General features: G+C 40.5%; 2 protein-coding genes across 5 annotated transcripts; one reads left to right on the top strand and one right to left on the bottom strand.

Moving 5' to 3' along the window:
- Window positions 1-87: 87 nt before the first annotated feature.
- sema3ga (sema domain, immunoglobulin domain (Ig), short basic domain, secreted, (semaphorin) 3Ga) lies at window positions 88-14,593 on the top strand. 4 transcript variants are annotated; one of them, XM_027016008.2, is made up of 18 exons: window positions 88-573; window positions 4,063-4,176; window positions 9,373-9,533; window positions 9,801-9,863; window positions 10,040-10,159; window positions 10,337-10,430; window positions 10,544-10,663; window positions 10,897-11,042; window positions 11,403-11,517; window positions 11,913-11,982; window positions 12,104-12,248; window positions 12,460-12,682; window positions 12,804-12,892; window positions 13,008-13,049; window positions 13,150-13,307; window positions 13,426-13,493; window positions 13,864-13,991; window positions 14,114-14,593. In XM_027016008.2, exons 2-18 carry the CDS (start codon window positions 4,086-4,088, stop codon window positions 14,567-14,569), a joined length of 2,289 nt encoding a protein of 762 aa, XP_026871809.2. In that variant the 5' UTR covers window positions 88-573; window positions 4,063-4,085; the 3' UTR covers window positions 14,570-14,593. The 4 variants fall into 4 exon arrangements, with proteins under 4 accessions (XP_026871809.2, XP_035377801.1, XP_035377799.1 ...); XM_035521908.1 differs by having other exon boundaries at window positions 4,053-4,176; window positions 14,174-14,593; XM_035521906.1 differs by having other exon boundaries at window positions 4,053-4,176.
- Window positions 14,587-22,671, bottom strand: wasa (WASP actin nucleation promoting factor a). The gene is made up of 11 exons (XM_027016010.2): window positions 22,314-22,671; window positions 20,017-20,157; window positions 19,649-19,735; window positions 19,339-19,435; window positions 18,600-18,635; window positions 18,455-18,487; window positions 18,093-18,252; window positions 17,778-17,956; window positions 16,763-17,670; window positions 16,530-16,641; window positions 14,587-16,341 (listed from the first exon to the last, which is right to left on the bottom strand). Exons 1-11 carry the CDS (start codon window positions 22,542-22,544, stop codon window positions 16,289-16,291), a joined length of 2,037 nt encoding a protein of 678 aa, XP_026871811.2. The 5' UTR covers window positions 22,545-22,671; the 3' UTR covers window positions 14,587-16,288.
- Window positions 22,672-23,072: the final 401 nt, after the last annotated feature.

The raw sequence follows: 23,072 nt of genomic DNA, 5'->3' as shown, positions 1-23,072 counted from the left end.
ACTTTATGTATTGTTTTGGCGTCTAACGAGTTAATGCTTGGGAGTGGTGCAGTGTGACAGGCAGGGTGACTGTAGAGGGATCGAACAGTGAACACCTGCCACGGTTTAAATCCCCGAGTTTGTACTGGCGTGCACAGAATGCAGCTTACGTGACAAGAAGATATTTTTCTTTTGCCCAGAACAAGCAGCAAGCCTTCACGAGACTGTCACGAAAACAGCAAAACACCTTTTGACAGCTTTTGTCTATCTTCATAACTGCACAGATAAGTGCAATCAGACAAGCTACCAAGTGTGTGCACAAACTCCACATTCTGCCTTTATCGCAAGCCTTTGAGACATTTTGAGTCGATCGTCGCGTTCAGAGAACTCCAATGAAAAAAAAAAAGAACATTTAAGATTTTTGAATGAAGAGCTCGTGAACGAATCTTAGACTTTTAAACTTGGACGGAGCAATAACATTGAGCGTTGCGAGACTTAAAGGAATGTAGTGATAACATCTCACCTGTGCCTCAGTGAGAGTCGGGTCTCGTTTGGCCACCGAGTCCGAAAAAAAGGAAAATAAGAACAAATAAGGTAACGTTTATTTTTGTTTTAATTACGCTGTCTTTATTTATTTGACTTTCTTTGGTATGTTTCTGTCATACATCTACTTTGCTGGTCTGAGATCTATTCCCAGATGAGTTAATTAAAACGAATTCCTGGCGAAAGCCAGGGGTTCTCCAGGTTTTGATGCGAAGACCTAAGCAAAGGCGTGGAATGGAAATATTCTGTCGCTTGTGTGCCTTCTAGATTTGTAGACTCTAACCATCATAGTCTGTGTCCTTATTAAACATTTGTGTTCTCTTTCTTTGGAACACGGTTTTAAACGTGTTGCCTCAAAACCGTTATTCTATTAATGAAGTGACTGATTTATTTACGCCATAGTTTGGAATAATGGTCCATAAAGTGACTTGGTTACAGAACAAGAATGAATGGAATTCAGTGTTTTTCTTTGTCGTGTAAGTGAGAAATTTTGCCGGCGTGCATAGCCCTCCGAAGAATGCAAAGTGCGTTATTTAGTCTGGATTCTGACGATAAGATGAAGCAGTTTGTACTTGCTTTTTCAGTGAAACTGGTGTTATAATTTTACTGAAAAGTTCCGTAAATTTAGTGTTTACACTTCGTTTAAAAATAAACAAAAAATTATTATTTTATTTTAAGCAATGTTTTTAAGACAATAAACCCTTTGTGATAAATGCCTCATGTTGAGAAGACTATAGAGGCCATCATAAAGATAGCTTTTAGTATTCATAATTCATATGTTGCCCACTCCAGTGGAGTGCTATTCGTCTATAATTCATGCATTATAGATGTATAACAGTTTATACCTGCCAATTCCCACTTAAGTGTTAAACCACAAAATAGGCCACTTAAATTTCTGACGTAGAGCAATATGGACCATATTTCAATGAAATGAATATATGAGTTTATGCTCCTAACAAGACATCAATTTGGAAGTTAATATGGAGAGTCATTGTGTTCTGTAGTTGTCTTTAGTCTGTTTGCTGGCACATTATTTATTATCATCATCACAAAAGTCTGTAATTCCACAAAATATGTTTCTGCTGTGTGGGTGTAAAGTCTACATATATTTCAGCTGTGTGGGTGTAAAGTCTACGTATATTTCAGCTGTGTGGGTGTGTAGTCTATGTATAGTCTGTCTGGCTGTCTGTGTGTTAGCCTGACCTGATGTGTGCCTGCTGGAGAATGGCTGTGGTGTTAATCTGGAGGTGAAAAAGAAAAACAATGGCAAGACATTTTCTTCTTAATAACACTGTTATATTGGTGAAATGTATTAATGCAATTCTCTCTTGAAGAAAAACATATTTATTTTTTAAAAAGCATACATCTGTACAGAATTTGATTAATATTAAGCAAGCAAACAATCAGACTTCAGACACCTTAATTTGTTTTCAAGTTCTCATTCCCTCCCTTGAATTCCCCCCAGAAGGTTTTTTGGAAGGAAAATATGATTACTTTTCTTATCTCCATTTTAAATGTATATCAATAATAAATTGGCTCTAAACCTTCTGATTTCTATGCACATATGAAGAGCATGGAGACAAGAAAGAAGGATGGATAGAGAGAGACAATGAGGCAATAAGAAGAGATAAATCTTGGCTAATTAGGCAGGGACTGAGACTTCAGCAGGTGGAAACATAACCCTCAGTGACCTTCTTTTCTCAGGTTAAGGCTTAGGTTTCTCCATGGATATGCCAATGGGTTTGACTTTGTGTGTGTTTGCGTGTGTACATGTGTGCACTTGTATGCGTGTGCAGGTGTGACTGAACGATTATAGCTAAATTTGAGATGTGTGTCTAGAACACGTGCATGTCATTCCCTCCCAACCCTCCCACAGACTCAGTGCCAGAGCCAACATGTAAAAACACCTAAGCATGGGTCCTATGCTGTTTAATGTCTGAGTGAGAAGGAGCCATAGACAAATCTGATCAAGCAGACTGAGTGTGAACTTCAGCCAGTGGAGCACGTAGGAATCAGACTAGTGAGTGTTCAAACACAGAGCAAAGAAGAGTTGAGGAGATGTAAAGGAAAATAAAATGAGGACAGACAGGGAAATAGGCAATGAGAAAGGCCCTTTGCACATCCGAGCCCTTAGGGAGTGAATAATTGACCTTAAACACTTTCCAAAATGTATTTTGTGGAATTTCCCTTTGAAGTTCAGGGGCCTGGTACATGCACATTAATTTCTTTACTGTATTTACCAGACCTCCATGCAATTTCTAAGCAGCCACAATTTGAATCTCTCCTCTGTTGTACAGAGATCTCCATCTCTAAGTATAATGCAAGAAGATTGCCATCAGAAGCGTTCTTTTCACCTTTACTCCCCTCTCTCTCTCAAACTCCCTTTCACGCCATCAATTGCTCACCTATTGCTGCTTCCCTCCGTCATGCTGCAGTTTGGACACGTAGTGCATTCCAGGACAAGCCTCTAGATGTGTTGAGGGAGTGAACATGGAATGGCTGCCAGGGCTTCTGCTGGACCCATGCAGCTGGAAGCTGGGATTATAGCAACCACATGCCTTTTTTAGTGTCCCTATATTTGTCAGATTTTAAAATTTTATTTGTCTTTTGTTTTCTCAATATCGGGGTGGTAACACGTGGTCATATCAGTATGTATGTACATATATCATTTATTTTTCTAGATCTAGTGTATCTTGATTTGACATAGCATGGATTATGAAAACAATGCTGTTTATAGCATTAAACAGTGGGCAAGACAATTTTTCCAATGAAACAGGGTCAAAATGTGTTTCTGAGTCAGCTACTGCCCACTGCTGCCTGCTGTAATAATACCTCATTTGTTTTATAAGGTTAAAACAGGGGCTGAAAATCCAAAGTGTGCAGTGGGCACTGCACTGACATCACCTCTACAACATGACAGTTGAGTCAACTCACGAGCCAATGATGTCATAAGCGGGTGGCCCGGATCAGTAACTAATGGAAACAGATCTAATTTGGGCTGCAGGAATGCTGGCTCCCCAGTCCAGATGGGGGATCTTCTGCTAAAAGTTACACAGTGGCACTGCAGGACAGGGTTTTGCTGTGGCTTAAGGTGCTTGAGGTGGTGCTGGCTTTTCCGAGGCACATGGCAATCTAAGCCGTTTAATGGGAGCAGTCAGGACATGAGTGTGGTGGTGTTCTAGTGCTGGTCTGAACCTGCTATCTGTGGTCTCCCAACCATCTTTGGTTTGTCATGATGGCAACCATGGTGATAGTTTGCAAGATGATTACATCTAGCACCTGTTTCTCAGTGAAACTACCATATAAGTTTTAAAGAAGAGATTGACACAGCGAAGGCGGAATGTAGCTCTGGGTTGAAAGTGCATGACCGCAAGAAGCAGCCCTCATCTTTTGTTTCTGCAATTATTATTGACTTCTCATGTCCTTTGTCTGTCCTCTCTATGCCATCCAACGTGTTCCTTCCTGTGGCCTGGTGGTGATATATTTAATCACTGTTCTGCTCTCTCTGTTTCCCACTCTTTTTTGATTAGTGTACTATAGGTGTCCCGTGGGGCATAGGCGATATGAGAGCTGCATCTCTCCTACTGATGCTGTATGTGTGCAGAGTGTCCTGCATCCTACACTCAGCCCCAAGGGTGACTCTGACATTTAAAGGTGGGTCCATGCGCACGCACGCACACACACATGCATAAACGAACCTTTAACAGCAAGACACACACAAACACCTGCACTGTGTATGAAACTTTTGTCAGATGCTTGTTCAGTCTATCCCTGTTTCTATTTCATTCACCTATTCATTAATGTGCCTAAACACACACACACACACACACATACACACACGTATAACCACACATACATACTGTTATATATCTTAGTTCCTGTAAACTGTTTTTCTTAGTTAACAACAAAAGGTGGATATTGTAACTATGGGTGGGGGACGGATACCCTCTATGTAAAATACTGCAGTGACGTGAGGCAGAGGACATGGCTTACTGTTTAGCTGTTTGGGATCTTGTAGTAAAATTATGAATTTCCTTAATTTCTTTCATTAACTACAAATCTTTGCCACCACTATTATGTGTGGTAGCTTGTTTTATAGTGATTGCAGTATAGAAATCTTTGCATGGCTTTGTTGATGGCTATTACTCTTTATTTATTTCATTGTTGTTGTTTGAGGAGGTAATTTAGTAGTTTTGTTTTATTTTCCAAGGAAAGGTTTTGGGGTTTCTCCCAACAAACTCTTTTCATTCTTGTGACAGGTAACAGGCCTTCAAAGGAGTGTATCAGGCTTTGATCAGAGTAATTCCAAACAATTAAAGATAACTTAGTTTTTTTTATTAAGTTACGTCAGTCTCTCATGCACGCACACACATCCATGTGCACACACGCTATACACAAAAAGCTTCTTATCACACAATAAAGCACACTGAAACTAACCCTTTAAATGCACGCCTGTGTGGAAATAGAAATTCTACTGCATCAGAGCTGCAGAATTATCCCATAGCTGCTGAGAGAATTGTACCTGCTTGTATGATCACAGACCTGAGTGCCACTGTAAATGAGGAACTAGGCTTGTGCAGAATTTATTTACTGATATTACCAATTTGGTGAACAAATTAAAAACAATTCTTCAGTCAAATATCAACCTTTTCCTAAATTTAAGCTGTCTTGCATCTACTCCCACAGAGAGATTTATGGCTCTGATTAAACAAACATTTCATCACATTTGGCTTGGATGGCATTGTGATGCTTTGCCCCATGTTGCATGGCATGATTTAGGTAGAACTGTGCTCCAATTACCTACATTAGACTGCTGAGTCATTTGGAATTTTATAGAATTGCTGTACAGATCATGAAAAATGAGTTACAGTGCAGCAGGGAAGTGTTTGGGCCTGTGACCTCATTTCCATGACTCATGTTTTCAATACTGATAAGCAAACAAACTTCAGTATGCACTGCACAGTTTTTATGAGAATTTGTGTATAAGTTTTGTTTAGATATTTAGAAGGAAATACTGTATCAGGCCTAATTACCATGTTTCATGCAATGATTATGTCAAAACTTACAACTTTCCTGAAAACATAGCCAAGCTAGGAAAACATTGGCCTCCAGTCATTTGGAACTGACCCAATGTTGTCTTGTTCCTCCACTGTATCATCACCAGCCTGTGTAATTCAGCTGGCCTCTTCTTCATTTCATCCCCATCGTTCCTCTTTCTCCTGGCTGTTGTTATTTTTCCCCTGGGAACAAACATTCTGTTATCAATGGCCATCTCCCACTGTCCTCGCCTCCTCTTCCAGAATACCGAGGCGGAAAAGACCAATTCTTTGCTTGTCTCCTCTGTTTTCTGCTGTTCTCGAAAATGGATTGTTCATTGTTCGCAACAGGGATGGCCTTTGTCTCGGAGGACGCCTGAAGAGGAGGAAGGGTCTCTGCAGAGATCTAGTGTGTTCAGTAAAGGTCTGTGGTATAATGCCTAGAGATATAAAACCCCAACACCTGCTAGGACTCTGTTTTCAAAGTACAGTAATATGATATTCAACATGAGTATCCAGTATGTGTAGAGTAGGTGTATAAGATTCAGTGTGTTATTATATGTAGAATTTCAAAGAACCAATCTTTTTGCCAAATAACACAATGTCTTAAAAGCAATCTTTATGTTTTTGTAAGGCAGCATAACAGGAGGCTGCCGGATATGCCTCCTCTTCCTTGACTTGCCTCGCCAAACTCCCCTATAAAGGGCTTCAAGGAACAGACCAACCAGGACATTACATCACTAGTTCCAGCTCCATTCACCTTTGCGCTTATTTGTTTAGCATGTCCACATCTTGTTTTGATCGTGTAGTGAACTTTGTATCCGCTTTCAACTATCTTGCATTTGGCATTACTGCCGTGTCCTGTGTTTATAAAGGAAGAAGCAGATTGGATTTTTTGGGAGCCTCATGTCTCTCACACACCCTGTCCTGTCTGCCCTGGGATAAATACAGAAGCATTTATTTTCATGGCATGCTCATGGTGTCAAGTAAGCAACCCCAAATATCATTTTAGTGCATCAGGAGTATCATTCCATTAATGCATTTCCTGTGCTTAAACATGCTCTCAGTGTACAGTAAACATCCTTTCTGATCATTGTCTAGAGTTGACCTCTGACGGAATGGGTAGGTTAGGCAACTGACTCAAGGACACATGATGTGAATACATTAGGTATTTAGATAAATAAATGATATGTAAATATCTTAAGCCACAGGCATGCATTCTGTCTTATTTCTAATACATTTTCAAATGTTGAAATACACTTATTTCAAGATCTGCTTGATGTAGAAGTTGGTGGTTGTTAATCATTTACATAAAATGACATTTGGATGTGCCTACGTTTTGCTTAATATTACACAGGTCTTAGATACCCAAAGGCGTCAGTTGTCATTCATTCGCAGCACAAATAGTAAAGGGTTTGAAAAGGATGGCTCACCCAGAATGCAGTTCTTCAGTGCACTAAGCAGGCTGTGCACATTTACAGCCACAATCTCCACAGTGGGTCAGCGCTTAAAATATTAAACTCTTAAAAGCTCATCAGCTGCGACGAAATGGTCAAAGATCAACTTCCCCTCATTTCTGCTCAACAATGAAGACTGTGTGTTCATAGGAAAAGCAAGCAGTAACGAAGTTAAGTGCAAAGCTTCTGATCCATGTCAGTGGACTGGGATCAAAGCCTTTAAGCATATAAACACATGTAAGATGAGACCAGTAATCCAAGACCTAGCAAGACTGCACTTATCCAGACATCTGATTATGTTAATCTTATTATCCCTAATATCATAGTCATTATTTGACACCTTGACAGAATAATTAATTCAGTAGCATACCTCAGTGTGCCAATATGATTGTACGGCAAATAGCAAATCTAATAGTAACTAGGTAATTCGAGCACCTTTTGTCAGCTCATATTTTCTTTGGGCTGATGACCAAAATGCCTACACGACATGCAGCTAAAAAAGTTTCCATTGGCTGAGCACTACTGTTGCAAGGTCGTGTTAAACATTCACACATTCTGAACGGCATCGCTGGCATCAGTAGCTATTCTCAGGGATCCTATGATAACCCTCTGTTCTATAAGGCTGTCAAACATAAATGAGAATGTCCAAAGGAACACTGTCCCCCTACTGAAACAGTCAAGCCAAAGGTATAATGTGTTTTTATGCAGCTTCTGTTCAGGGAGACCTCTGCAGGAGGTCTGTTAAGTGCACTCTGCTGCCTATAGCTTCACACACTCAAAAGTCACTCTACTTCCCCTTCCTGGAGGAGAGTCGACAGTGGTTGCAGCAGCTCAGAGGGCAGGAACTACAAGCTTCCTGTGTTAGCCTTTAGGTTTCCAGGACAAGATGCCTACAGAGCATTATGTACCCAACAACACTCCCATGCACAGTGAATGTATGGATTTAGAAAGCCAAAGCCAAGAGCAAAAGTATAAGACATGCCCTGTCCATGTTGGTACAAATATGGAACAGCAATTTTTTTTATGGAATAGCAGTTGATTAATCATCATGCTTATATTCTGAATTTCCAAGTGACAGATTGCTTTAGCAAGTTTAACTTGTTTAACTTGTTTAGCAAGTTTAACTATAATCAGTCATTCCATTTTTGCAAGGGGGAGAGTCTTTCTTTTAGGGAATCAATAAATTACATAGCAGCGACAGGGCATAATTTACTGCTATATGTCAGGCAGCGTTGCCCATCAAATTCAATCCGGTCAGTTCCAGATGTCTTTAAGTATTTGGACAAGATTTTTTTTCTTCTAATTCTGGCTCTGTTCTCCAGCAGTTAAAGTGACTTAGGATTTCAAGTGCTGTCTGCTATATTTTGAGGGCATGCTTGCCTATACTGGATGAGCTGTGCAGGAATTACCAGCCTTTTTATACATAGCCCTCTCCAGTGTAGCAGACAAAAGGTAATTGGACAGTTTGCTGCTCTGTTGTATTTTCCCCAGCTGTAGTTGTTTGTTAGTTCATGTATTGTTAGTTCATGTAGAAGAGGCCTGACAAAAGGAGTTGAATCTGGAGTTGAATTGACTTATGACATTTGCATCTGCTGCTGTTGTCCCTCAGCATAACAAAAGAAGTGTTCGTACCAGTCAAGCATGCCACCATGATGCTGAATAATCATTATAAATTAGATGGAGACATAGAAACAAAAATGTTAGCTGTGTCAAAATCAACTGACAAGCAAAAATACCCTGGTGAGCTTATCAATAGAAAATGATCCGCCAGACCACTAAAGACCACAATGGCGGCCAAACCAAACTATGCTTTCACCTATGAAGAGAAAATATTCAACTATTGAAGAACTATTGAAGAATGCTATTTAGGATGTGGGCAAATTTATGTCAGAAACTACCATACCATAATCTAGGAGGGTTCACCTAAGACTCAGCCTACTGTTAGGCCAAGAAGTGCATAAAATATTTTCTTTTACCTTAAGGAAGTTGATGCTGGACCAATGTGTGGAGAAGAAAAGGAACTGAATTCTGTTCCTTGAGAGCTTGTTGGATGGGGCTTCAACTTTCAGCAAAACAGTGAACCCAAGCAGAAATAAAATGCCCAAAACTGGAATATCTGTTTCTGGCAAATTCACTCTAAACTAATTTCAAATCCCACATGCTGATATACAGAGACAAAACAACAAAAACTATTATTGTCTAAATGCTTAAGGACAGCACTTTCTGTGATATAAGACACAGGGGCAATATGCTTTAGATGTTTCATTTTGTTTGCTTGTAGATGTGTGGTCGGCTTGAGACACCCTAAGAATCAAACTGCATTAATTTCACACATGTCCTTGACTGTCTTTCACCAGAGTTAATGGAGACACGGGCAGCGAGACCATTCAGCTTCTCGTTCAACACGAGCGACTACCGCATCCTCCACATGGACCAGGACCAGGGCCGCCTCTACCTGGGTAGCCGCGAGTACCTGGTCTCCCTGGACATGCAGAACATCAACAAGGAGCCACTGATTGTAAGAAGTACAATGAGTGTACAAAGTCACATGTGCCACTGAAGGTTGTAGTAATATCAGTCTTAATTCAGTGGGCCGAACTTGCAATTTCATTCAGTGTTTTGTGTTCTGCTCTGGAGTCGTTTTTAGCATTTCATGCCATGATTATAGTTTCATGTCAAGGGGAGAGAACACCATAAATCATAACTCTTCCTTGACACCCTTGATGCATGCAGTCCCTGCAGGTCCATACAGGTATTAAAGTTTCTTTTTTTCCCCTTTTTCCAGATCCACTGGCCTGCTCCAGCACAGAGAAAGGGAGAGTGTCAGTTGACTGGCAAAGGAAAACATGTGAGTCTGCCTCTTATTGCATACCTAATGTAGAGTGATAATTCAATTATTATTATTTTTGTTTCACAACTATCATTTAATTCAGATTTTCACAAGAGATACGTTTGTGAGTCAGTAAATCAAATCAAATGTATAACCTATGAGTCTGTGTGGGTGTCTGTGCGCATATGTCGTAGGGAGAGTGTGCCAACTTTGTGCGTCTGATTGAGCCATGGAACAGGACTCATCTGTATACGTGTGGCACTGGAGCCTACAAACCCATCTGTACGTTCATCAACAGGGGCTGGAGGGCTGAGGTAGAAGCATACATACATGCACAAACACACACACACACACACACACACACACACACACACACACACACACACACGCACACCTAGAGCTTTAACCAATCAAAATGCAACTGGGCAATGTAAGAGAATCTCACCCAAAATAAGCTTTTAAAGACTCTTTTGTGTCTCATGTCTGTGTAGGACTACCTGTTCAGGCTGGTCCCTGGGTATGTGGACTCGGGAAAGGGCAAATGTTCTTATGACCCAAACCATGAAAACGTGGCTGCACTCATCAGTGAGTGCTCTCTAGGACAAGAATGGAAATGTTGCCTTAGTGTTCAGTGCAATTTGCAAAGCCCAAGCTAATCCCTTATTTCCCCTTTCTGGCCCCACACATTCTGTCCTCAGATGGGAACCTGTATGCTGGGGTGCATGTAGACTTCATGGGCACTGACCCAGCCATCTTTAGGACCATGGGGAGCCGTCCAGCTGTGAGAACAGAGCAGTATGACTCCAGGTGGCTTAATGGTAAATATTCAGTAAAGTGAAGAAAAAAAGATCAAATATCCAACAATGCAATTTGACAAACCTTCTAATTTTCTCTATCTCTAAATTCAGTACAGTTATCACCTTACAGTATCCTTTACAGTATTGTTAAAGCATTTAAAATTGTATACAGTATACTGTATAATATACAAATAAACAATAGAATGCCAGCAAAACTACTACAAATTCTCTTTCTCACTCTGTCTCTTTCTCAGAACCAGTGTTCATTCAGATAGCACAAATTCCAGATAGCTCAGAGAAGAACGATGACAAACTCTACTTCTTTTTCCGGGAGAAAAGTCTAGACACTGCTGGGACATCGAGTACTAGCATGCTGGCGAGAGTTGGACGTGTGTGTCTGGTGAGAGAATTTACCAAGGTCTTTCTGAATCAAACGTTCATCATTAACCATCGAGTAGGGCTGGTTCAAGCTACACTCCATGATTTTACCAGGAAGCAGTGGCACACAACAGTTGATTTATTAAAATTATAATGACTGCCTTCATAAAATTGTTATTAAACTTTTTAGATGCAAGAATGAATAATTGATTTGAAATAAAGAATTTCTTTAGTTTACTTTTACAAGCTGATATCATGGTGTAGACTTGCTTTACAAGCAGGCATGCCTGTACTGAGGGATCTACAACCATAGTGTAGTGATATGGAGGTAAATGTTGTCACATGCAGGCATGTGGTGACTGTGCTACATGTATGTCCTCAGAATGACGAGGGAGGCCAGAAGTCCCTGGTGAACAAGTGCACAACATTTTTGAAAGCCAGGCTGGTGTGCTCTGTCATGGGTGACGATGGTGTGGAAACTTTCTTCGATGAGCTGAGTGAGTGTCAGTAAAAATGTAGGGCAGGGGTTAAGGTACTAGACTAGAAATTAGAAGGTTGTCATCTTAAGCCCCATGACAGCCAGGTTGCCATTGTTGGCCACTCAGCAAGGCTCTTAACCCTTAATTGCTCAAATTGTGTTCAGTCAGAATTGTAAATTGCTTTGGATTAAAGTGTAAGATAAATAATGTGAAAGGCAGTATACTTTAAAATATTTTCAGTAGTTATATACTACAGACACCTGCTCATTTTAGCTGTTGATGAAATGATTATTGCATAACCTTAACTACTAAATGACCTATTTCCTGTGATTCCTTTTTCAAAGTCATATAATCCCACCTGAATTTTTTTTTTCTTTAAATTTTTGTGTCATTGCATTTCCTCTCAATTTCAGGAGATGTCTTTATTCAGCCCACCCAGGATGAGCGTAATCCCATGGTCTACGCAGTTTTCTCCTCTGCTGGGTAAACTGAACTCTTAAACCTGTTTTTCGTATTTCTTTCTCTTGACTTGCTGAGATACATGGTAGGTTTTGTCACGGCTTTTTGCCTGTTGTCACACAGTGTCGCACATGTGTGCACCTAGGTCTGTGTTTAAGGGCTCTGCTGTGTGCATGTACTCCCTGGCTGATATCCGTAATGTCTTTAATGGGCCTTTTGCCCACAAACATGGACACAACTACCAGTGGACAGCGTATACAGGGAAGATTCCCTACCCACGACCAGGAACTGTGAGTTGCAAGCACAAACTCTTCCATACATATCTTACCACTACAGTTTGCAATTTTATTTCACATTAATATATTTATTAACTTGTTTATAATTTATACTCTCTCTTTCTCTTACATTTTGCAAAAAGATGATTATCTGCATTAAGCAGTTAAAAAAAACCAACAACTTTCAGAATGCATCTTGGTAATATGTCTCTCTACTACCCTCTAGTGCCCTGGAGGCACATTTACGCCAGGTTTGCACTCCACAAAGGAATTCTCAGATGAGGCTGTTAATTTTGTCCGTGCCCACCCACTCATGCACCACCCTGTGTATCCTATACACAAGCGCCCCTTAGTGGTGCGCTCAGGGGTCGACTACCGCTTCACCACCATTGTTGTGGACCAGGTGGATGCTGTGGATGGCAGATATGAGGTGTTTTTCCTGGGAACAGGTGGGTCAGACTATTGCAGGTGGAGATGAATCTAACAAATGCTACAGTTGTAATCCATTGTAAAAATCTTCACTAATACTCATCCTGTGACATTTCATCATGTGTATAATTATATTGGCAGATCGTGGAACAGTCCAGAAAGTTATAGTTCTGCCCAAAGATCCAACTACCTTGGAAGAACTGACATTAGAAGAAGTGGAAGTTTTCAGGGTAAGGTATAAAGTGTTTTTTTTTTTCTTCTAGTTTTCCTCCACCTCAATTCTGAGAAATATAAAGACATAAGGAATAATAAAGTTATTTGACGTATCCTATGCTTTTTCTACAGACGCCAGCACCTGTTAAAACAATGAGAATATCTGCTAAGAGGGTAAATAATTTCAAAGTAGCCAGTTGTCATTTTAGGTCTTTAACAGCAGGTTATCCATGCAGGACACAGTAGACCTCTTTTTCTCCCCCCACTCCTACAGCAACAGCTGTATGTTTCGTCAGATGCGGGCCTTACCCAGGTGTCCTTGCACCGCTGCGGGGTGTACGGCAAGGCGTGCTCAGACTGCTGCCTGGCCCGAGACCCATACTGCGCCTGGGATGGAGAGAGCTGCACCCCCTTCACACAGGCCACTAAAAGGTGTGCAAGGGCAACTCTCAGGAGCCTTCCCAACTGAAACAGCACTTAAAAGCTCTGCGTGACAGAGGAGATATTTTGCACGGGTAACACCAGTGAACTGTAACTTGTCTCCATTCAGGAGGAGCAGAAGGCAGGATGTTAAGCATGGTGACCCTCTGCGCCAGTGTAGGGGCTTCATTGCGAAAGGTACAGCAAGCAGTGCTAGCTCTCAGCAAGTCCCTTAGCCTTCCAGACACATATAAGCTTGGTTCTCTCTGCATGAACGGTTATCTCTAAGTGCAGCTGGACAGCCCTGTGTTCAGGAAAGCAGCCCTTCCTGATAATTCTCATGTGGGACCTTTTATTCAGTTCTCTTTTTTTATCCTTCGGTGCACATATTTGACAAATGTTCTAAAGTAAGCAGGCATTTCTCAGATCAGTCATGAAATTTCACCTGTTGAATACTGTTTTTTAATGTGGGCCTGCTTGAGAATTAACACTTACAGCATTGATAAATAAGCATGTTAAACTAATTAATTGGTGTTATAATTGAGCATGGGTTTTGTTGTTTATTCAGTGGAGAAGAGATTAAAGGAGACAGTGCAGTTTGGTGTGGAAGGGAGCAGCACATTTTTGGAGTGTGTACCACGATCTCCTCAGGCTACTATCAAATGGCTTTACCAGAAAGATGGAAGAAGGAAAGCAGTAAGATCACATAATTAAAAGGAAGAAATGTACAGAACTGATCGTGTGTAAAGCTTGTTAGTGTATATACAGCAGTGTGACATTTTTGATTCTGTCATAATTAGTTGTTTCTGCTTTTAAAGATTTGCCTGGTTTCCTCAGCCTGTCAAATGGCCTGTGTGGTATCTCACCTCTTTAAACAGCTGAATCGAGACAGGGAGGTACTGAACACTCCTCAAGGAATTCTGCTGAAGTCTCTCACCCAATCGGATGCCGGTACCTACCACTGCTTGGCCACGGAAAACAACTTCAAGCACACAATGGCACGGGTTGTGCTGCGCATCCTGGACCGCGACATCGCTGTGGCCCTCACCATGTCTGATAAAGAGGAAAAGGAGGAGTCACCGAAGAGCCGCCAAGAGTCCCATAGACGGGAGCCTCCAGCTCTGCCCCCAGGCCACCCCGTGCTGCCCCTCGAGCCAGAGATGAAGGTGATTCACCAGTACTGCCAGTCCTACTGGCAGCATCTCCCAGGCACAGGGCAAGTCAAGCGGCCTAGCCGCAGGCACACAGACGGTCATGAGCTCAGGGCAGCCTGAGCAGGGCCAAGGAACCGTCCATTCCTCAACTTCTCCATTCCCTGTCCTCCATTCCATCCTTCCGACATCTGTTTATGGTCTTTGGCTGTGGACAAGGTGCAAAAGGGCAGGGTGAACACACTGCCTGGCATCACTCCCCCGCCAATCAGCCACTCAGCTCTCCTTCACCAGCTCCTGTACTCGTTCATTTGTTCCTTTACTTGTCTATTCTTGTTAATGTTTTATTTTTTCTTTACCTCTAACTTCTTTTATTACTTCTTGGATGGTCACTGTATGTCTTCAGCTACCTTTTAGAACCTTTTGGTGTTGCATTAATTGTGGAGCAGATGTAATATGCTTCTGTTCTGACCATCATGATGCAACACTGTGTGGATGTTGTGGCCAGATCTGGTGTTAACTGGTTCTAAAACTGATGAGCAACTTCAAAGTTGCTTTTGCAAGACACGTCTGCCATTTTAAACTCTAGCCTACGTTTACCAGTCTAACTCAAGTTTAAGCACCTTATAGTATGATTTCAGTAAAGGAAATCATGATTTTACTGTGTGCGTATGTGTAGTCAGTCTTTGGGCCAGTGCAATTCCCCATTTATTGACTGGATGTTGAAACTAGCATTTAGTCCAGTATGGATAATAGTAAACCAGTGGAAAAAAGCTATACATGTATCCTAATTATTATTTCTTCTTGATTGGAAAATGGCACCAAAATCTTTGTAAAAACACTACATTTGCCACTGTAGCTGTTTGACACTGTTGTTAATGTATATTTATTTTACGGCTGTATATTTTTGTTTCTTATGAACATTGGAAGAAGATATATAAAGTAAGGGTGGAGGGAATCTTTGCATGAAAGACAAATGGGAAATATAATTCTATTTATTTAAATGTGATGATAATCACTGACACTGTTTTAAATTAAGTACAAACATTGATTGAACTTCCTTTGTATATAGGATGGTTAAATCCTAAATTACATATAGGAATATGTAAATAGTAAAGATCCTCACAGTGAGTAACACTAGAATTATAAGTGACTAAAATCACACAAAAGCTTTTATTATTTTTCTTTTATTTAAAACATAGATTAGTATCACATTACTTTGTTATTTCATGTCCTTAAATATAATGTCATAAAGCAAATAAAAGAGTATTGCTGTGTACAGTGAGCTCATTGGCATAATTACAGTGTTGCATCAGGATTCTGAATTCTCCTGTCCCAGGAGGGCACAGGGCATGGTGGACACGGGGACAGTCCATCATAGGGCACATGCACACACACGCTGGGCCAATTACGAGGGGCCAATCAAACATCTAAAATAGTTTTAGTACTGGTAGACTCATTGAGTTTTGAAGAGTTGTGAAACTGAACCTGCACCTTACATAGGTACATTCCACATTCTGACAGTGACTTATAGTCTTTGGGCCACTGGTTAGCTTGGTATTGAATCCATGTTGGTACTGAAATTTCAGGAACCATCAATGGATTTGACTAAGTGGTTTCACTTGCACTTCACTTGTAAATCAATAATTGAATTTAAAAATTCATAATGTGATAAATTTATTGTGTTGCAATGAGTTTGACCAAGGAATTGTCTGTCTAGTTGTAAAAAAACATCATGAGGCTTCATGGCAATTGAAAATGAACCATAAATTTGCAACTTGACATGGTGAATTTGCCACATAGTTTTGCTAATGGAATTGAAGCACATTCACAATCTAAATATTAATCCCATTCATCCTCATCATCCTCTTCATCATCAAATTCATCTCCTTCATCTATAAGAAATAAATTATCAGTTTCACATATGGTGTCGGTACAGGAGGAACAGAAAAATACTACCGAATTCATTTGAATTTCTGTCAGTAAGAACTGATACCAAACTGTTGAACTTGTCAATTTATAAGCCACTAATACAAAATAACAATTAATGAAAATAGAAAGAAATGACTGAGTAACAATTTACCAGAAGACTGGATGACTTTACTTCTCTTCTGCATGGCCATCATGAGGGCTCCCACAATTCCTTCACCTGTGTTTTCTGCTGCAGACGGGGGAGGCTCAGGGCTGGCAGTTACCTGATAATAATGATGAATGCATTTATTTTATTCAAATTATTCAAATCACATTTTCCATCCACAAACCATGGGAGAAAACAATTAAGATAAATATTCAATAATTTGTGCTTTTTTCACCCACCGTTTTTAGTTTCTTTCCTAAGCGAATCTGGTCCAGTAATGCTCCTCGGCCTCCTCCTCCACTACTGGCAGTTGAAGGAGGTGGACCACCAGGAGGCGGGGGCTGAGCACTTCCAAAACTAAGTGGTAGAGCAGCCTGAGGGGGAGGAGGAGGAGGAGGTGGAGGAGGAGGGGGAGGTGGACCTCCTCTGTTAACATTGACTGAGACTGGTGGAGGAGGTATAACTATGTCTGAACCGTACTGGTGATTAGGTGAAGGAGGCAGAAAAGATGGAGGAGGTAGAGCTAAGTCTTCAAAGTCAGTTGGTGGCAGAAAATTGGAGGGGGCAGGAGGCAGAAAAGATTCTGAAGCTGGTGGTGGGGGCAGAATGTCCTCTTCATAATTTGGAGGTAAAGATTCAGTTCTCCCTGGTGGCAGTGGTGGAGGTCCACCTTTCCCTCTTGGGACTGATGGTAACGACTCCCTGCGTCCTACCACTGGTGGGGGTGAAGGTTCACTATCCCTTCCTAGAAAAGGAGGTTTAGGTGCGCTACGTAAAAGAGGTACAGCTGAAGTCCCACCCCTCACATCTGATGAAGGGGGCAGTGGCATACTGCGCTCCCCTGGTACTGGAGGTAAGGATCCACTCCGGGCCGGCATATGTGAAGGTGCAGCTGACAAAGCCGGAGGTTGGGGTAAAGGCCCTCTGCGTCCCCCTTGTGTTGAAGAAGGAAGAGATACTACTGCTGGTGGTGGTGGTAAGGGTCCTGTGCGCCCACCGAAGGGTGGAGGCGGGAGGGAGCCACGTGCAGTGGAGGACCTACTGGTCTCAGTGGGCAGGCAACCTCCAGGGGGAGGGGGCAAGGGCCCCAGACGAGTTTGAGCAGAAGCCGGCTGATAAGCTTCAGGCAGTGGAGGAAGACTACGCTCTACAGCACAAACATATTCAATGAACAGTTTCAGTTTCAAATGATTGCCTCACTCTGAGCACTCAAACATCAACAGGTCTTAAATTTACATCGATGGGAGAGCTCACCCTGTTGGTTCACTTCCTTTTTGACTGCCTCCATTCCACCAGAGCTCTCAATAATATCACGAATGAGCTGTGAGGTCTCCGTGTCTCTCAGATCTGCCTCACTGATGCCAGCACGTGATAGCAGCTTCATCAGGTCTGGGTCCATGTTGCTGGCATCCATGCCGACATGGCTAACATGACTAACATCAAAATACACCAGACAACATGCATGAATCTCTAGAGCCAAATTCTTCACATCTATACCATTTGAAGTTATTGCTGTTTGATTTCACTGGCTGCAGCTTTGTGTATGTTATCAGATTTTTTGTCACTTACGTGAATCCACTAGGTGCTCCAATTAATATCTTAGACAATTTAGAGCCCTTCTTTTTGCTTTTTTTCACTTTCTCCTTTTTCTCTTTTTTTGATTTGGGAAGAGGGGTTTGATTCAGGATGTTAATGTTTCCCAGTGGAAGTTGAGAGGGACCTCCTGAGCCTAATTATTATTAGAGATTTGATATGTTGAAAGCTTTGTTAATTATATACTTGAACTAATCACCCATGATTGTGTACCACTAATGCATACATTTAAAAAGTCATTGTTTTGGTGTACATAAAGGAAATAGAAAAAGCTTTTGGCTTCAAGTGCCATTCTGAGCAACTGAAACAAAAATCATTATTATTAAAGCATAAATTACCATTTGGAGGTAGTGAGGGCAATGCATCATGATCTGAAAAAATGAAGAAATTTTAGATTTGAAATAATTCACCAATATAATCAATATAATGCACTAGTAGAGTACATGTTTGTTGTCAATAGACCCTATAGTAATTTAGTCTTACCTTTAAAAGAAGCTGGGCCTTTCACATGGCGCTTCTCTAAACGTTGAACAAAGAAGACAGTAACACTTTATTTTGAGTGATTAATAAACTCATTAGAGTATCTGTAACATTATCATGAATGAATCAGAGGAGATTTTGGGTATAATCGCAGTTCAGGGATCAGACAGTAGTGATCAGACCTCAAACCAATGCAACTAACCTTAACTTCAACCCAAGTCTAATCCTAACCCTCAAACCAAAAATTCAGAGAAAGTCCAGTTACAGAATGTTGACAACAGCATATCTATAAGAGCTTGCTGAGTATGCTAAGATGGTATGTATCATACCAATTACATGTTCAATGACTTCTCAGGTTAACATCTAGAGATATGAATATGGACACTCCAAATAACATGAAAAACAGCTGTTTTGATCAGATTATTTAAAAAAAAATCTTATTTACACAGTTAATTAAGCCTCTTGATTAATCTACTTAATGCATTCAGATACTTCACTACTGCTACTTCATTTTATATGCTACTGAGAGTATGTTGAGTGTTTATATTGCCTAAAAATGACCATTCAAAAAAGTATCACTAAGAAAACAACATAAAACTAATATCATTTCCTAAAAATTAACATTACAAATGTTTACCTGGAATTATTGAGGGTAGCTGCCATCATAGTTTAAATTTAAACATTGATCTGAGTGGTCAAATAAAAAACTTTTTTGATTTGTGAACAAAATGGTTTTACTGACCCAAGCGGTTATTTCTCTGGTTGATCTTCTCATCTACTACACTGAAGAAGGTGTCTGCCTCCTGCTCATTAGCAAAGTTCAGCCCCACTTGGCAGTCCTGAGGAGGCATATACTGAGATTATGGACTGTAAGAGGGGAATTCTTGAAAGATTGAAATACTTCCTTGAAACTCAAGATAATGGTTTAGAAATTAATTAAAATAATGGCTTTGCCTGCAGTAGGTAGAATGTCAGGACATAGTTTTCTATAAACACAGAGTTAACTACAATGAATTTCTTTATGGATGTTTGTGGCTAAGTAGCCTACTCACATCTGCCGGGAAGGTGTGAAAGAAGGGCCTTGCTCTATGGTAGGTCAGGGGATTATAGATTTCCTGTTCCCATATCATCTTATTTGCCTGAAGTGGAGATGTATGCCACGTAATTAACGCATCCTTAGCACTTTTGTCTATTACACATAATATGTATTATTTGTCTATTATATATGTATGTATAGAATCACTATGGCACATTAATGGCATATTCACTATGTAGGAATAGTAACGTAACATATGACAACGAAGGAAAGCTTTACATGTGTGTGCACTATGTAATACAGCTTCGACACGAGCTTTAAATGCACTGCCATGAAGCACCTGACTTGGCAATGAGCTGGCAGGGACTGTGATTGTCAGAGTACCTTAATGTCGTAGAGGCGGATGAAGTAGGAGCGCTGAGGGTTATCCTTGATGAAGCAGAGCACGCCTGTGTGCTGCAGACTCCAACTTGACGGGCTGTGTGGCAGAGCCATATACATCTGCACGATCGTCGTGCACAGAGACTAGAGAATAGGAGCAACCGTTTACGGCCTTTATGGTATTTAGCTGAAGCGTTTATCCAAAGTGACTTACAATTATGACTGAGTACAACTTGAGCAATAGAGGGCTAAGGGCCTTGCTCAGGGGCCCAACAGCAACCTTCTGATTACAAGTCAAGTAACTTAACCACTGAGCTACCACTGCCCACGACAGCATACTGTTAACGGACTGACTGATGTTGATTGCAGTCTGTAAGCACCTGTAAACTGGTGGCAATAACTAACTGACTGACTGACTCGTTATCTAACAATGTCATTTTTTTCAGAAGGTAGTATGTTTGTGGATATTCATTCAGAACAGTGCTCGCCCCGCATGCTATCACAGGGGACCTCAAAGACTGAAAAAAATGGAACGGACTAACAGGAAATGTCTGCATGAGCTTCCCCTGTCACCCCTGCCCACTGCTCACAAGTGTTGAACCGAAAAACATTTCATTTCACACATCCATCAACGATGCAGCTAGCTTACTCACACACTTCACTACAAACACACACACTCACTACAATACACAACTTGTACAAAATGGCTGTTGAAGCCTTTAAAAATAGCCTAAAATGGCCTAGAACTGTTCTGCATTTTAATAATGATTAATGAGTTTTTTTCAAAGCAATTTTTGTGAATCTAGTTTTTAATTAATAACAATAGTGAGGATTTGGGATTTTATATTCAAAGTCATTAGACAGTAAACCTTTTTTTAGTTTTGACTGTTTTGACTGTTTACTCCAGGTTTTTGGAAATGCTTAAATACCTATGTAGACGTATAGACATTAAAAGATTGAACAGCTTTATACTATACATGTTTATGTTAAAAGGATTTCCTATCCTACATCGTTAAGAACTGTACGTATTTTATTTCACCTCATTCACCTGCAGAAAAGCACTGGGAAACCTGATGCTTTTCTTTGCAGATCTCTTATCCGTGTATTGATGTGTTTGATTATATTTATGCTTATATCTGACAGTGGAATCATTTTGGCCCAGTTGTTTTTTTCTCACAAATTCGTCATATATGACCAAGGGGAAGAAAGGAAGCTAAAAATTATTTTCATTTTCTGTTTCTGTTTTCATTTACTATTTTAGAATAGTAGGAAAGTCCCATTCTTTCTGCAGGCTATTTTGAGATTCTTTTAAAGTGAAGATATTAGAAAAATGTGTCAAAAAATGTGTGTGTAAGTTACATAAACAAAATTACATAAAATATTTCCACATTTTATATCCATTTGTGAATGAAATTACCTGTATGCTACTTACAAATAATTAATTAATTAAAAGAGGTGGAAATGGGTTTAACTCCAAAATTTTAAAATGTGTGTTATTGAGACCTGATATATAAAAGGCAAACAAATGCCTAACTAACAAACCTTAATGCAACTTGTTCTAATGGACATGCTTATCATTTATCTTCTTAGGCCTGCTTCAGCTGGAGAATGCCAGATTGTAAACATGTATGTTCAAGCAAGCTGCATCAAGTACTTGTTAATTAGACATTTGAGAGGGCATATTTATCTTCTATATAACAAATAGAGATTATATGTGTGGTTATAAGCACATGTAGGTTATTAGTTTTTATGTCATTCCCACAGCTTTCAGCAGGAAAGTATACCTATGCGGCTCTATGTTGTTCTGAGGGCATATTTACAAATGCAAACATCTACTGTAAAGCTGCATGGTAAAGCTCCCTAGGCTTACCTTGGGGAAGAGTGTTGGGATACCATGATTGGGCCAGTTACATCAGATGCTGATTAACCACGATGTGCATGATGAGTATCTGTGTGCAGTTTTCTTTTCTTCCTTTTTCTAAGCAGTCATTAGCAGTTGGGTGCATATCTCCCTTTAACTAAGCCTAAAATACGTCCTGCTTAATTGTTGAACTTAATTGTTGGATGAACTGCTGAAGCCAATTAAGATATCTGTCCAAATTTAATCCAATCAAATTTAGCCTGTTCTATTTTTGAGCTAATTTTTTACTGAAAAAATAACAAAGAGCAAAACAGAGAAAGTGCAAATGACACATAAGAACAATTACATATAAGGATACTCATTTGTTGAACCCTCTCTAGACATAAAATGCTTAAGTGCAAGTTGCTGCCCAAATGCCACAAGAGGCCACTGGACTTACCACACACCTCCTACCCAGGAGATCCACCACTTGCTGGTTCTCTTGCAGGCTGAGCAGGGAACTGCCCATATGTTCCTGGCATTTCTGCTTCGAGCCCCGCTTCATGACCACCGGTGTGCCCGCTACTGATCCTTCGACAATGTTCCTAAGAGTACAAAAGAGTGTGTCTGCAGAGGCCGGCGTACCAAAGACCCACAGAAAACAGACTGTTTCTCTTCCTACTTCTCTCATTTCACATCGATGCAGAATGGCTTGTGCAGGAAGTGGACGACCGCAACTTCTTTTCTATTTTTTTCTTTCCTATTGTCATAGACTGACATAGTATCACTAATTACCCTCTGCTAAGTTATGCCATTGAGAATATTGTTTTACCTTAATGTGTAAGTGAAATAAAACATTTTAGTATCGAATTTTTAGTCCCATTTTCGGGGAGTGAAATGTTCATAACTGACCTACTATATCTCAAACATAAAAGGACAGGGCATTGACTCTGTGCCCAAAAGTTACATGTCACAACGGTGGTTTAAGTTAGAGTTCAAGCTTAAAACTCTAAATACTGAGGTCTCTAACAGCCTTCTGAGCACTTCTGGTATGTCTGTAAGCAAAGCACTTCATGTTCCCCAGAGGACACTACAACATAAGTCTCCTCTACCGTTTCATCACGTTGGCATGATAGTTGTAAAAAGAAACTTCAATAAGACACCCAATGCAATGAGAAGCTTTTGGGAAACCCAGCCCTGATCTCTCTGCCAATCTTTG

Source organism: Electrophorus electricus, chromosome 23 (assembly GCF_013358815.1).
Source record: "Electrophorus electricus isolate fEleEle1 chromosome 23, fEleEle1.pri, whole genome shotgun sequence".
Taxonomy (NCBI): Eukaryota; Metazoa; Chordata; class Actinopteri; order Gymnotiformes; family Gymnotidae; genus Electrophorus; species Electrophorus electricus.
Note: the sequence above shows the minus strand (reverse complement) of the source record. Positions and strands in the feature narration are given on the sequence as shown.